The 15,228-nt window shown below is 35.8% G+C and overlaps 3 protein-coding genes across 3 annotated transcripts; 2 read left to right on the top strand and 1 right to left on the bottom strand.

Annotated features, from left to right (window-relative positions):
* Window positions 1-2,310: 2,310 nt before the first annotated feature.
* On the bottom strand, window positions 2,311-3,716 carry LOC132062285 (F-box/kelch-repeat protein At3g23880-like). The gene is made up of 3 exons (XM_059454884.1): window positions 3,593-3,716; window positions 3,474-3,523; window positions 2,311-3,378 (listed from the first exon to the last, which is right to left on the bottom strand). Exons 1-3 carry the CDS (start codon window positions 3,714-3,716, stop codon window positions 2,311-2,313), a joined length of 1,242 nt encoding a protein of 413 aa, XP_059310867.1.
* Window positions 3,717-5,668: 1,952 nt separating this feature from the next.
* On the top strand, window positions 5,669-8,004 carry LOC132065511 (IAA-amino acid hydrolase ILR1-like 7). Its single transcript, XM_059458935.1, has 4 exons — window positions 5,669-5,890; window positions 6,262-6,576; window positions 6,695-6,823; window positions 7,524-8,004. Exons 1-4 carry the CDS (start codon window positions 5,741-5,743, stop codon window positions 7,899-7,901), a joined length of 972 nt encoding a protein of 323 aa, XP_059314918.1. The 5' UTR covers window positions 5,669-5,740; the 3' UTR covers window positions 7,902-8,004.
* Window positions 8,005-10,539: 2,535 nt separating this feature from the next.
* On the top strand, window positions 10,540-12,256 carry LOC132065510 (NDR1/HIN1-like protein 10). Its single transcript, XM_059458934.1, has 2 exons — window positions 10,540-11,508; window positions 12,097-12,256. Exon 1 carries the CDS (start codon window positions 10,642-10,644, stop codon window positions 11,425-11,427), a length of 786 nt encoding a protein of 261 aa, XP_059314917.1. The 5' UTR covers window positions 10,540-10,641; the 3' UTR covers window positions 11,428-11,508; window positions 12,097-12,256.
* Window positions 12,257-15,228: the final 2,972 nt, after the last annotated feature.

The following is a 15,228-nucleotide window of genomic DNA, read 5'->3' as shown; positions in this document are numbered from 1 at the left end:
ATTCCCCTATTTTAGGGAGAGCCGCTAACCACTTCACTAGCTACTGTTTGCACATTTTTTACTCTTTGCACTACTTTACATGATCTTTTATATTAAATAATGTTGGTTTTTGTGTCCCACTCCTGCTGCTATCCGCATTGTGCTTAAACCTTTCTCAGCTATGATATATTGCCTAAAATTGTTGTGGACACTTTACCCCTTTTTTTTGTTTAACTAAACTGCTTTGGGAAAATACTATTCCAATTGGCCGATGAAGAAATTTCCGTCGATTTCCAAGGCCTTCCATGTACAAAGACGGGTTTTTTATTTTAAGTTTATTCATTATTTCTTTATTCATCCGATAGTTATTTATTTTCTTACTAACATTTTTATTAAGTCTACGCTTGTGTATCAGTTAACCTTTTTGAAGATGACACTCAAAAGAAGTTCAAATAGTTTAAATTCTCTCGTTTATATTTTGTTTACATTCTTACAAGCATAAAATATAGTGAAACTTTACTTTTTCTAGGTGCAAAAGTTGATGGTATTTATTTATGATCTCGCTAAGTGATTTAAATTTTATGTGTTTTAGATAAATTAATATTAGGCGGCTATTATTTTTCGTAGCTAATATTCTTATAGTTATCATGTTTCGCTAGAGTTTTAATTCAATAGCTTAGCACACTTAAGTAAATAAATAAGGTGATTTTCCTCAATATTTAGGCTTTAGAATGTACTCTCATAATTAATTGATTAGGCGTACATACCTAGCTAATTAAATTAGTTAACTCACCTTGAAAAAAATAATTTCATGTCCATTCCTTATACTTTTTTTCACTAGCTCCTAAGTTCCGTATAATTTTTTTTTAAATAATTATTATATCACATATGTTTTGAATCTTTCTTTTTCATTCAAAGGTAAATCGTTCATTGTTAAGTAAATACCTTATGATATATTCATGTAAAGCCAAAATTGTTAGTCACTATAATTGTGCACTTTGTTCACTCGTAAATAATCATGTATACGTATTTTTCTACATATGTAAATACTTACACCCTTTATTACGTGAATAGTCATATTAGTTATTCTTTAGTCTAAATTTCATTAATCTTTTTTTTATAAATAATAATCAAGCTTTTTTTTACACATCCCTCGTATAGTTAAATTGGTCCAGCCTAACCACATTTGTGGATTCTGAAGGATGCCTAACACCTTCCTTCGAATAATTTGAACCCTTACCTAATCTCACTTATTTTCGTAGACCATGTTAAGCCGTATATATTAATAATTTGTAGGTACCCTAGTATACCTTTTAAATGCTAGGTGGCGACCGTACATAATTAATTATTTTAGAGCTCCCAAGTTCGTGCTTTTATTTAGCCTTGGTAAAAATGAGATTTTGTCAGCCCTTAGCGCATTTTTATTTGCCCTGGTGATGGATGGATGTTCTTAACGCATTTTTATTTGCCCTGGTGATGGATGGATGTTCTTAACGCATTTTTATTTGCCTTGGTGATGGATGTTTTGTCATGTCAAATTCAATGTGAGGTGCCATAGTGTAGATTATTTAATTTGCGAATGACATTGTTCTAATTGACAAGACTTGTGGTGAAGAGATGGAGTTAACGCTAAGTTAGATGTGTGGATACAAACCTTAGAATCCAAAGGGTTCATGTTGAGCGAGACCAAGACTGAATACTTGAAGTGAGGGTCCAGTGACGTAACGCCAGTGGCGGAGGTCAGAAATTTCACTGATGGTGTTCAAACAGGCCCATCCAAGTTCCAAATTCGAATTCCTTAGTGGTTATTTAATTAATAGCTCAAAAAGAAATAATACAAGTGATCAAAGAGAGTAAAACAGGCCCTATACTCTGACAAAGTATGCAAAAAATTAGAACTAGTTTAAAGTTAATCAACTAACATGTGACCATCTCAGAATAAAATGATCAAAAATAAAAAGGAGGGGGTTAACCACTTCTAAAAAATATTTCTTATCAAAGACAATAACAGGTAAAAGAGATCGAAGGGGTTAACCACTTCTTTCTTATCAAAGAAATCGCTCCTATTGTTTATCAGAGAACAAGAAATAATCAAGCTGATATCTTTGGTAAATACATTTTGAAACTTAAAAACTTGGCCATCAATAGATAAACTAAATAAAAATAAGAGGTTGCAACATGGTAACTGAAAAAAGATAAAAAGTGCCTTGATCATACATAAAAACAATAACATACCCAGTCTAATCCCACAAGTGAGTGCAGGGAGGTATAGACACAAACCCTTACCCCTAACTTGGGAGGTAGAGAGGCTCGATCATACATAAGCAAACACTAAATTACTGATTTTGGAGAGATCAAGCTTCCTGTGAAAGCGGTTCCAGTTTGAAAGGTATCACATCGAGGCCATAATGCAAATGGTCCTCTGGATGTCCTAAAAGAATGCCCAGGACAATCAACATTTATGCCCCAAAATAGCACTTCACCATCCTCAAACCTATAAATTGGTATGGTGTTAAAAAGACAGGGATCTTCTATAATAAACAATGCATTCCAAGATTCCTTGACACCATAGTCTTTCAATACCCATAATTTAAAAGAGACGTTCCTGTCATGATTAGAAGAAGAATGAACACAAAGCAGACCTTCCAATACTGAAACGCCAATATAGATGTTGCCCCTCAAGCATAATATTTGCTGTGGCAAAGGTATCTCTCCGTACACTTCGTTTGAAATACTAAATGACACCACAGAATAGTTTCCAGAAACACCGATCCAATGAAATGCCTCATTTACAAATGGCAAAGAATGCGTACCAGATATCACATTGCAAATGCCACCATGATGTTTATCAACAGTTCTCCAGGAACTACTTTTCAACGCGAGAATTTCACCAGGAATATCTATTTGAGGGTAAATTTTAAGGATCTTATAGTCACCAGAAGTTGAGTCATAACCAAATCCCAAACGACATCCGCCAGTCATTGAAAACACTGGAGGGGGAAGTAGTACTGATTCTCCAGTGGAGGGGTTCCATAGCAAACGTATGTTGCGTTCAACATCAATATTATCATTAACACAGATAATAACCAAGCCATCACAAGAACCCTGGATTGCGCATCTGTATGGTGTAGATATTAAAGGGAAATCAAGTTTTTGTACATTCTCAACTGGTTGAACCGATGATAAAGGAAGACAATACATGGAAAATATATTACCTTCAGGGCAACATTGAGAAATAACAAGTTTTTGGGAATTTTTGGCATGATTGAGATGCATCATCTTAAAGTAAGGGTCGGACATCAATGTTTCCCAATATTTTGAAACACATTTGAATCGGAGAATAGACCGCACAGGTAACTTGCTGAGTATCTCCATAATTATTTCCTCTTTGAAGTGGGGCTAGATAAAAAATAAAAAATAAAAATGTGATTAGACATTAAACCATCTCTTTAGCCATAGCAAACACACCAATATGAGAATACAATTAAACTCACCTCATCAATATCCATCTGCTCTCTACTACTATTATTTGATGTCCTCTTCCCTGAAAAAATAATAATAATAATAATAAAACAGAATACTAGTGGTGACATGTGCAAACAGGAAGACATACCTTTGCAAATTTGATCTGATTTCTTCTTCTTCTGCTGCTGTTGGCATCTAACAATTCCTCCATCGTTAATAGTAATTTGATTGAAAAGATTACCCCTTTTTGTATTTGCAACGGATTTCTTCATATTGGCTTCTCTATTTGCTATTAATAATTTTACCTAAAGCCCATTCTTCAACTTGTTTTTCATCTTGATAAATTATAGGATAAAGTTTCGAAAAATGATGATTTCTAGGGTTTCTCTCTGCTTGCTTATATAGAAATCTCAGTCATTCATTTCCGATTCGATTAGGGAAAGGATTCACTCATTGGGCCTGTTCGGGTAGGGCCCTTCTTCCTTTCCCGTACCTCAATTCCCCTAGAAACTGAGTCATTAACTCGGAACCTTCTAGAATCAGCTACACAACCCGGAATTCTTCAATTGGTTAAAACGGAGAAGAATCCATGAGTATCCTGAATAAGCATTTCAAGAATACAAAACAAGTCAACTCACTTGGGATTAAATATGTTTGGCCACTTGCCAAAACGGGTTTGGTTGGGACTATCGGGTTGGGTCGGGAACCGTGATTCGGGTTGAGCATATATAGTGTAGGAGTTCTCCTATTTTTTTCTTCATAACAAAAGCTTAATTATTTAGTTTGTTTAAGAATAATAAGGGTTTTTTTCCCGTTTTGCAATTTTGGCCTTTTAACATCAACTTCGATTAATCTAGTGAGATGGCTTGCTAGTCTGTTATAGAGTTGTAGTATGCTAATTTCAAATCTAGAGGTTAATCGTAATCTGGCAACTTTACGTGAGGCAGAGTTTGGTTTTTTTGGTGTGATGGTGAAGCCACTCTACAGAACCATACATGAGATTTTCACCTCATATGGCCCCTCATTCAATTCTTTCGAATTCATTGGATTCATTTCCGCGTTCGAGAATCCCCCCTTCTTCCACTCTCATTGAAAATATAGTGTTTTAATTAAGTGTAATGTAGTGATTAAAGAGGTGAAAATCAGTCTCCTTTGGTACCAGGTGAGTGATTTTTAGTCACTCTATGGTTTGAATTTGGAAGGTCTAGCAATTATGAAATCCTACTTAAGATTTGTAGGTTAACTGTCCACCAAAGTTGGGAAAAGAAATCACTTAGTGATTTTGCCTCCACTGTGATTTGAACCTGTGTTGGTGGGAGGTAGCAAGTAACCCGTGAAATTAGTCGAAAGCTAGCCCGGACATCAAGGTTATCAAATAAAGATTATGAAGTTAAGTAATGAAGAATTTTGACCTGCTACATGCTTAAAGAACCGTTGTGAGTCACTCTAGCATCTAATTTGTAAGCGCAAGTCAAACCTAGTCGTGGTGATTTCCCTGAACACCAACCTACTGTATCAGTTACATTGTGTCCGAGAGCTTATAGCTTCTAGCAGGGTTCGGGGAAGGGCCGCACTCCAAGGAGTGTGATGCACCCCAAGCTTATAGCTTCTGTCGCTTGAAATTACCCTTACTTGAAAGTATTGTCATAATTTATTGCTTAGTTGGAACACTGCTTGTTACTTCTTTGCACATCATTTATTTTGGTTTTCTGGAATTAATCCCTATGTAGTGAGTCCATGCATTATCAGTTATAATAGCTTTGTTGTACTCGATGCCTCTTTTGAAGCCAATATAACATGTTGACAGCCTAAACTTGGCAGTTTAGGCAACGTAAGGTTTATATGATGACTTAGTTTCTGTATGAAGATTTCACCTCCAAAGTGCCATGTGTCTGTTCTTTCATCTTTTTGGCTCAGATGGATAACGAGATTTCCATGTCATGTTAAGTTCCAAATAAGTCAGTGATGCTTTTTAGAAAATGGTAAGCGGAGATAATGCAGAGAAATCGTCAGATGTAGGAGACCTATCCAAAAGTTTTCGCAACTCAATCATAGATGATGGAATCATCAAGAATTTTGACCTTTTCGAACTCTGTCTGTAACTTGAGAAGATGTTCAAATTTGTGAGGACAGAATATGCATCTGATGTTCTCAAAACACCAGCCTTCACCTTTAATTGGAGAAGGAAAAAGAAAGATCATCAAAAACACTCATTTTTGTCGTTTACTTTCTCAGTCTGCTCCTTGTTGAATTGTTTGTGCTAGTAGAAAGAATTCTTCTTTGATGAGTGGAATAAATGAATCATTGCATTAATTTGAAGGAATTAGTAGATTCAGAGTACAAGAGCAAGATCAATGGCAAAATGCATGCGTGTGGCCATGATGCTCATGTCACCATGCTGCTTGGAGCAGCTAGATTGCTTCAAAATAGAAGAGACATGTTGAAGGTAGAAAGACTCATTATTGTTTTCGCTTTTGATACAAACTAACTTTGTTCGCCTGTATGGCCAAGCTTCTAAAAAGTGCTTTTCAAAAAGTATTTTGGTGAGAAGTAGTTTGTGTTTGGCTAATTAATTTAAAAAGCATTTTTGAGCAAAAAGTGCTTGGCCAAGCTTTTAAAAAATGTCTTAAGTGTATTTTCTCAAAAGTGCTTTTTACTCGGCTTCTACTCTAAAGCAACTTTTCCTTCTCCTAAAAGCTTGGCCAAACACCTCAACTTTGAAAAAAAACACTTTTAACCTTGAAGAAGCTTGGACTTGTTCTATCTTGGTCTAAATTCAATAAGTTGATATGGGTAATGTTGCACTCTAAATTGAAGGGCACGGTTAAGCTCGTCTTCCAGCCTGCAGAAGAAGGCTATGCGGGCGCCTCCCATATGTTAGAAGAAGGAGCATTAGATGCGGTTAAAGCAACATTTGGCATGCATGTCTGCACATATTTGCCCACTGGTATCATCGGTTCAAGACCTGGTCCTATTATGGCTGGTGCAGGAAGGTTTACAGCAATAATGCAAGGGAAAGGCGGACATGCAGCATTACCACATAAAAATAAGGATCCAATTCTTGCTGTTTCTATGGCAGTTCTTGCACTCCAGCAACTTGTTTCTCGAGAAACAGATCCTCTGGAGTCTAGGGTATGTGTCGCTCTGATTCCAAACATTTAAAATAATGATTTTACTTCTTCGTTTAGAATCCTGAATTCTGTGAAGCAGGGTCTATATTATGTTTCTGCTTATGCACAATTACATGCAGGTTGTCTCTGTTGCATTCGTAGATGGTGGTGAGGCTGGAAATGTAATCCCTGGAAGTGTAAAATTTGGGGGAACATTCCGGTTCATGACATCCGAGGGTCATTCCTATCTTAAGCAAAGAATCAAAGAGGTATGAGTTTTGCTGATGCTAAGTCAACTACTCCCCTCAAGTTTTGGATGATCATTGTTCATAGCCTGTTTGGCCAAGCTTCTCCAAGGCCAAAAGTGTTTTTTGCCCTTTCAAAAGAAGTTTTTTTTTTTTTTTTCCTTCAAAGTTAAAGTGTTTGGCCTAGCATTTAGGAGAAGAAAAAGTGATTTTGAGTAGAAGCAGAAACTGTTATTGAGAAGCTCAAAAGCAGCTTCTCTCCAACAGTATTTTTTGAAACACACCTTTGAAAAAATACACTTTGAAGCGCTTTTTAAAAGATTGGCCAAACATTAATGCTGCTCAAAAGTGCTTTTCAAATTGATCAGCCAGACACAAATTACTTCTCAGTTCTCACGAAAAGTACTAATTTGAAAAGCACTTTCAAAATAAGTTGATTTAGATGTTCGACAAAACAGGCTATAAGTGAACTACTCCCCTCAAGTTTTGGATGATCATTGAATCTTCCTGAGCTTTTTTATCAAGTTTAGCTGTGAATTTGATAACCTCAGCTGAAATATCGGGACATTGAAGTTAAACAAACCATTTCGCAACAACTTGTGCTTGAATTTTTCAGTAACATTCAACATTGCTCATAATATTTCAGTTTTCTAGTCACATCTTCTTTGCTAAATAATAAGCATTGGTTTAGATAACTAACACTGAAAATTCTTACTACTCGTAGATCAGTGAGACACAAGCAAGCGTACATCAGTGTTCTGCCACTGTTGATTTCGGGGAGGACTTATTGAGTCCGTATCCACCAACTCTGAACGATCCCAAGCTCTACGAGCATGCTAAAAAAGTTGGAGAAAACTTGCTCGGTGAGCAAAATGTGCAGTACGCTCCAATTACAATGGGTGCGGAGGACTTCAGCTTCTATTCCCAGAAGATGTCAGCTGCATTTTTTAACATCAAGGCACAAAATAAAACTGCCGTGTCTGGTGTTAAAGGTTTGCACTCCCCTTACTTCACTCTTGATGAAGATGTTCTTCCAATAGGAGCAGCCCTCCATGCTGCTGTTGCCATTACTTACTCTGAGACACATGTTCAGAAACAGTAGAATACTAACATTTTTGGGGATTGAAAAATCATCTCGTTTGTAAATGAAAGATATTGTGATTTGACTTCTTTGTTAGTAAAAAAGCATACATGCATTTTTTGCTTATGACCGAGAAATTCATATGGAGCCAACTCTGTAGGCTGATTGCAACCTTTGAAACTCAGGGCTGGCCTCTCTACCCTTCTCCACTTAAATACCGACTTAGACCACTTGGCGCAGAGCTCGAACTTGTCACCTAAGATACAAGTCCCTTCAACCTTTGTCATTGAGTTTTAAAGAAAAAAGCATACTTTGATCCTACGTATATATGTTTCCAAAAACATTAGGATAATTCACGGATTTGAGATAGTTTTATTGTTCTTTCATTTTTTTTTCTTTTATAAATTATTGAAGTTCAAGCAAAATGAATGAATCAACTAAGCTGATCTCAATTGATTTATGTATAAACGAAATCAAAGATATGTTTAAAGCTAAAACTAGTGTTCTTTTATCTATTTAAGCAGAAAAGGAAACGACATAATTCAACGCACTGCCCCTTTTTTGTATATATATTTTTTATTTTCTCTTCAAACACATGGCTCAAGTCCTTAAAAATTACTATTTCAGTTTAAGCTCAAAATATTTTAATCCAAGTTCATACATCAGGTTAATGATTTTCAAAGGTTAACTTGACGAAAGGATGATTGCTATTAATAGATTACAATTTTTTTTTTTGTTGCAGTGCGTTGGAAAAAGAAATTCAAATAGCTTACTCATCTCAATATATTCGTTTGTAAGCAAAAATACAAACATCCTTCTAACATTTTCATTACCCGTTTCATTTTTCTCCATTATTCTTTTGCCCCGGAATCAATCATTGATGGTGCGACTTTAAATCTCAAATCACTTTGTGTTTAATTCCCTATACCCAATCTCCTGTATGCTCGATGACTTTGGAAATGCCTAAATGTACTCGCTTTGTTCCAAAATACTTGTTATGTCTCTACTTATCGAGAGTCAATTTGACTAATCTTCAGACCTAAATTTGATTTAATTAATTCAATATTTTAAAATTTAAATTTAAATATTCAAAAACTATATAAAAAAAGTACTCTAAATTAAAATTATTCTCGTATCAATATGGTGAAAACTATATCTTAAATGTTGATCAAAGTTTAAGTAATTTGAATATCAGGAAGCGGAAAGTGACAATTATTTTGGTATGGAGGGATTGTTTTGCAAGATATAAAAATGAAAATTAAATACAAATTAAATGCTACAAGCAACTTGGAAGGAAACAAGAGTAATTAATTATGATATCAACTTCTTAATGAGGCATTAATAAACTTCTATAGCTAAAAATAAGATACCAAAAAAGCACACAGAAAAGATGAGTAAGCACTGTGTAAGCTGAGTTGTCCATTAGAAAGACCGTTGTTTAGACCGCTTGGTGCAAGTTTGAGTTGGAAAACTTGGATTTAGTGGGAAACAAAAGGGGTAGGTTATGATATTTTTCTTAATTTAGTAAACTTCTATTTTCATCTTCAAGTTTGGTTTTAAAAAACATAGACACTTCCCATGCTTTAGTAAAAGACAAATACCTCTAATCGAATATAGATTTTTTTTTCCTTCTCATCACAACTTTCCGTAATTAACAAAGACTCTTTTAAAGAATAAATAATCAATTAAGCAATCATTATGGTGATACAAGTGTCAACACTAAAGTTTTCTAGGCAAAGCAAAATTTTATTACGAAACAATAGTCGAAATCTATTTTTCAATCTTACTCCTAATATGTTAACTAACCATCTCATCACAATTTATGTGGGCAAGTCAGGTCGAGTTACTTAAATTAAAACACGGCCTGCACACTGAGACGTCAAATATTCTTGTTGACTTGGAACAAAAAGGGCAACTCCGTGAAAAGAAAAATTAATGATTCATATAAACCTCTCAGTGGGAACTTAAAGTAGGCGATTGGCCATCCCTTAGTCCCCTACTTTAGGGATGGACATGGCAGGTTAGATATCGATTACCATATTAAAATCAAAATTTCGACTTCGGTATTATGATATTTAGCGTGCATTTTTAAAAAGTTTGATATTCAGTACGGTGTTAGGTATTCACAAAGAAAAATACCGAATTATATAATTACATATACAATTCATATACCTTAGTATTATAATACTAATAAATATATAAACTAGTATTATTAGAAAACTAATTGTTTAAATGTTGAAACTTTAACTATTCTTTCTTGATTTAAATCTTTTTTGTGTAATTAATTTACCAAGGGGATTACTCGTGCTTTCTTTTGAATATTTTTACATGTATAAAGTGCTTAGTACATAATAATTGAGAAGTAGCGAAAGTCATAATTCTCTATGATATGAATATATGTAAGTTGAAACCGGACAAACTATGATATCGATTTACCATACTGTAAAATATCGAAATCAAACTTTAAAATACCGAACCATACCAAATTAGTTTGGCAATAGTATAATATTTTTAGAAACCGAAAATCAAAATTATTATACCAAACTTTTAAATTCCATATCATACCGAACTTTCAAATACCGTACCATACCATAACATGCCCATCCCAACCTAAAGTGTCTATTTCACCATTTCCATAAAAAAAATAAAAAAATCATTGCCGACTTTCCTCTTAACTTCCATTCCACCCCCACACGTTTTCCGTTCACTATAAAAACAAACCAAAACCGCCTTTAACACTACCAAAATTCCTCCCTCCACCATGAACGACCCAAATAGACCACCAGTCACCGGTTACCCCGCCCCCACCCAACCCCCACCCCCGCAAAACCCTAACGGTTACACACAACCCCCACCAGGCACCGCCTATCCTTACGCCGCACCACCACCTTCCTCCGCCGCATACTACCACAACAACAACCCTTACTACCAACAACAACCTCCTCACCCTTACGCCGCCGTCGCTACCCAACGCGCCACCTTCCTCCGGCGCGTGATCGCAATCGCCATAGCATCCATGGTCATAACCGCCACATTCGTATTCATCGTATGGTTAATCCTCCGACCAAAACTCCCCGAATTCCGTGTCGACTCATTATCAGTATCAAATCTTAATCTCAACAATTCATTAATTTCCGCTAACTGGGACTTACGTTTTACTGTGAAAAACCCAAACAAGAAAATGACCCTTTACTATGATGAGGTAGCTTTAGCTGTTTTTTATGATTACGAGTCGCTTTCGGACACGACGGTTGCTCCGTTTTATCAGGAGAAAAGAGCGGAAACCGGTGAGAAAGCGAGTTTTGCTACGAAGGGTTCGTATGTGAATAATCGGGTTTTTGATGATATGAGTAAAGAAAGGGAGAGGAGAGGTGTGATTGGGTTTAATGTGAGAATGTTTGCTAGGATTAGGTTTAAAGCTGGTGCTTGGAGAGCTAGGAGAAGGTTTATTAGGGTGTATTGTAGAGGTTTGGATGTTGGGGTCGGGTCGGGTAAGTCGTCCGGGAACTTGATTGGCGGGTCACGACAATGCCGGGTTGGACTGTGACAGTGATCTTTGCTTAAGGTGATAATCTATTGATTTTTTGTAGGAGAATTTATATTGGTTTAAGTTTATTTTGTTATTATAGTTGTATTTTGTTATTGGCAAATGAAATGTGGTTAATTGTGATTGAATTAAGGGTAGTCTGATTTATTATACAAGAGACTGATTATAAGGGTTCATTGGTTTGCATTGTGTACAGTTTTTTTGGTTATAAAGTTAATTGCTTTCCCTTAGTTGTTCTTGGTTTTATTTATTCTTCATTTGCTTATAATTGTTCATAGCATATGAGTTATAGATTTCGCGCCTTGAAATTGAGTTATAGCTTTCGAGCCAACTATAATAAGTCATCCGGGCTTGCTTGGTGGATCCTGACAATGCCAGGTCGGATTCTGACATTAATCTTTGCTCGTTTTGAGGTGAAAATCTATTGTTTTTGGGTTATTTTGTTATCGTAGTTGTTTTTGATGGATAGTTTATTATGTTATTGGCATTAGATTGTGATTGGATTAAGGGTAGTCTGATTAATTATACGAAAGATTGATTATAAGGGTTTATTGGTTTGCATTATGTACAGTTTTTTTCGGTTGTTGTTTTTCTGAGGTACATTGGTTGTAAAGCTAATAACTTTTCCTTAGTTGTTCTTGGTTTATCTATTGGTTATGTGGTTTTGAGGTGAAAATCTGTTAAATTTTTAGGAGCTTTAGATTGTTTAGTTCATGTGCAGTTTCTGTATATATTTCTTTCTTCTCTACTAGCTGGTGCCTGGTAGAAGTTCATTCTTGAATTGCGACAAGTGTGTGAATTTTAATGCAGCACTAATGTAGTTTCTAGATGTGCCCTGCTCTTGATTGACGATAAGTAGACTGGCCAGTTGCTGATGTGTTGTAGACCTTATAGTTTTGGCTGAAATAGAGGATAGCGCCTTTCTTAGTGTATGTTCTAGAAAAAAATTCTGATCTGATTAGGTAACACACAACTCTGTGGAAACATGCATGGTTCTTCAAATCTGGACCTACAGTTTTCAAATGAGTAAGATTGACCATTCAAAAAAAAGAGCAAGATTGTCTCAGTTGGTTGAGCATGGGTTTTTCATGATGGAGGTCTCAGGTTCGAACCCCCCTGCCTACGACAGCAATGGATTTGCCTTCTGAGTTGAGCTCGTCGCACGGGGCTTGCCTAGTGCGGGTTATCTCTCCTGTGTGGTTTGCGAGCTATTGTACAGGAGCTGGGTTTACCCTGTGCGCACCCGAAGGGTAGCGGCTGTGGGTTCCCATGTCATCAAAAAAAAAAAAAAAAAAAAAGAGCAAGATTGTCACAAACTTTAAGGCTTAGATACTTTGTCCTAAAGAAACCTAACCCTGGCTGTTACTGATGACTTTATGATAAGAATCAAGTCAATTAAAGAAAAACAAGAAAATAATGCGAAAGCGAACCTACGAAAATTAAAGACAGGAAATTAAAGATGGGTGAAGTTCGAGAAATAAATCTCCAAATTTCAAATGTAATTACTAAGAAACCTAATTGATTGTAATAGACCTAATTAGCGGACTAGGGCTACTCATGTTTAGCAGATTCAATTCAAGTACTTAGATGAAAGGTGATCTTAGGCCCCTGGTTGAGTAACTAAAGACAGTAATTAGTATAAACTAATTACCTTCTTCAATTAATTGAGTAAGAATCATAGACATCAAGCAAAGAAATAATCAAACCTCATAAAAGAATTGCTCTTGTAAGGTTCTAAGGTAAGTCCCAAGTAGCCAATACACAAGGTTTAAAGAAAAGAACTCTCAATAATATTGATAATAATGTTGTATACGAGTAGCAAAAATAATACCTCCATATATAGGGCCCAACGTGTACCTCTAGGCGTCTTACTTTATGCTTCCCTCAAATCAATACCTTCTCGGTCGTCCTTTTATTCAATATCCGTCATGCTAAGAATAGGGGGTTTAGGAAGAATACGGGCTTTGTTTCCGTTAGGTGATTCGAACTCTTTTATCTTCGCCAAGATGTTTTCTCAGCGATATTTTCTCATGCTGATGTTGATCTCCTGTCCTACTCACCCACCCCAATCTCCCAAACACCATGGGATTCAAGTTTTACTTTTATGGAAATAATTAGTAGTAAAATCTAACCAGGGAAATTTAAACTAGGAAAGCATGTAAAAATCAATGCCACACTTCTTCCCAAAACTACCTAACAAAATTACTACCTATATAGAAGGCACAGTTGAACTCTATGTTTAACTTTGGTCGAGTGCATTTTGAGATTTTCACTTAGTCTTTGCTTTATTGTTCTTGTATAGCCAGGCTTTTGGATTTGTACCTTTGCTTAGATAGACCAAAATAATAAAATCTTTGTGGCAATTCCTCACCTATCCTTTGAATTAACCAGCTGCTTTGAGGGTACTTCAGATTTTTTAGCCTTTTACGTGCTGCTTCTATTTGTACCTCATGAATATTTTTTTTTTTTTTTTTTTTTAGAGAAAAAAAAATAAAGAACTCATGAATAAAAGATGGATCAACTTGATTCTAATTTCTTAAACAGGCTCAGTTTTCTCAACTATTACTACTCCCCCTTTGGGTTGTGGAATTAGCCTCGGCCCAGAACTCTATTTTCAGCCGCAATTCTCAAGCGCAATATTTCATATTTCTCAAGGGTTTTATATAACGTGGCCCCATCCAAACTTTACACACAGTGCTGGAAATGACTTCTTTACTGGCTTAAGATTGAGACTAAGATGCTTTGCTTCAAATATTAATTTACTTGTTTAAAAATATAAAAACACCAGATATATATAAAGAGCAAGGAAAGGAGGTTGATAGAATTGGTAGCATTTATGACTTTTCCCCCTAATTCATTGAGGACATGGCCTTAGATAGGAGGGTTTGGAGGACCCACATTAGGGTAGAAGGCTAGTAAATAGTCTCGTTATCCTTCCTTATTAGTAGGCGCATTATCGCAGTATAATTTCTTGTGCTGCGATTTACTGCTATTATCCGTAATTTCTGTACTTTGATTATCTTATTTAATCCGTGTCGCTTTCGTTATTTGCATTTCCATATCGCTTTGAATTTCTTAGCCTTATCGACCTCTTTTTATGCTTTTTATTGGTAGGGTCTTTCGGAAACAACCGTCCTACCTTGGTAGGAGTAAGGTCTGCGTACACTCTACCCTCCCCAGACCTCACGTTGTGGGATTTCACAGGGTTGTTGTTGTTGTTGTTGTTCAAAATTTGTCTACAAAAAGATTTCTTTTAACTACTTTCACTTTCATATATTTAAGCTATTGAGTTAACAAGATCTAAATTTAAAGAGAACTTGGAAAAAGGTCATATGGTGCAAAGAGAACTAGAGCCTCTTTGGATTGGCTTACGACTTATTGCTTATAAGCCAAAAGTCACAAGTTAGGAATTTTAACTTATAACTTTTGGCTTATTTTTTGTTATTTTGGCTTAAAACAAATTGTTTATTTTTTATCTTACTCAAACACTACTTAGAAACTATTTTGGCTTAAAAGCACCTAATAAGTCAATCCAAACAGGCTCCTAAACTACAACATTAGCATTGCGTTATTGGGCCCGTGAGCATCACGGGTTATCCCTAACTAGTAAGGAAAGAAGTGGCACTTTTGGAACCAAAAATACACATCAATTTGGGCGTGTTTTCCACGTTTTCCAGCCCTTTTGGGCTTGATTTTCTTCAGCTCTTTTGGGGTTCAATGTGGGCCACAATCTTTCCTCCTCTTGGGCTTGGACTTGGACCATGAAATACGTGTAACATGTAGCCGACTCTTCGCCGCAAT

The sequence above is a fragment of the Lycium ferocissimum genome, chromosome 7 (assembly GCF_029784015.1).
Source record: "Lycium ferocissimum isolate CSIRO_LF1 chromosome 7, AGI_CSIRO_Lferr_CH_V1, whole genome shotgun sequence".
NCBI classification, from domain to species: domain Eukaryota; kingdom Viridiplantae; phylum Streptophyta; class Magnoliopsida; order Solanales; family Solanaceae; genus Lycium; species Lycium ferocissimum.
This window is presented reverse-complemented; position numbering and strand designations above follow the sequence as displayed.

What these genes read in the sequence shown, in the direction of transcription:
- LOC132062285 (XM_059454884.1), bottom strand. Translation starts at nt 3,716, where the DNA reads ATGAAGAAATCCGTTGCAAATACAAAAAGGGGTAATCTTTTCAATCAA. An exon ending in ATCAGATCAAATTTGCAAAG is followed by an intron (nt 3,524 to 3,592) that starts GTATGTCTTCCT and finishes TTATTTTTTCAG; the next exon opens with GGAAGAGGACATCAAATAAT. An exon ending in AGCAGATGGATATTGATGAG is followed by an intron (nt 3,379 to 3,473) that starts GTGAGTTTAATT and finishes TTTTTTATCTAG; the next exon opens with CCCCACTTCAAAGAGGAAAT.
- LOC132065510 (XM_059458934.1), top strand. Translation starts at nt 10,642, where the DNA reads ATGAACGACCCAAATAGACCACCAGTCACCGGTTACCCCGCCCCCACC.
- LOC132065511 (XM_059458935.1), top strand. Translation starts at nt 5,741, where the DNA reads ATGAATCATTGCATTAATTTGAAGGAATTAGTAGATTCAGAGTACAAG. An exon ending in ATAGAAGAGACATGTTGAAG is followed by an intron (nt 5,891 to 6,261) that starts GTAGAAAGACTC and finishes TCTAAATTGAAG; the next exon opens with GGCACGGTTAAGCTCGTCTT. An exon ending in CAGATCCTCTGGAGTCTAGG is followed by an intron (nt 6,577 to 6,694) that starts GTATGTGTCGCT and finishes AATTACATGCAG; the next exon opens with GTTGTCTCTGTTGCATTCGT.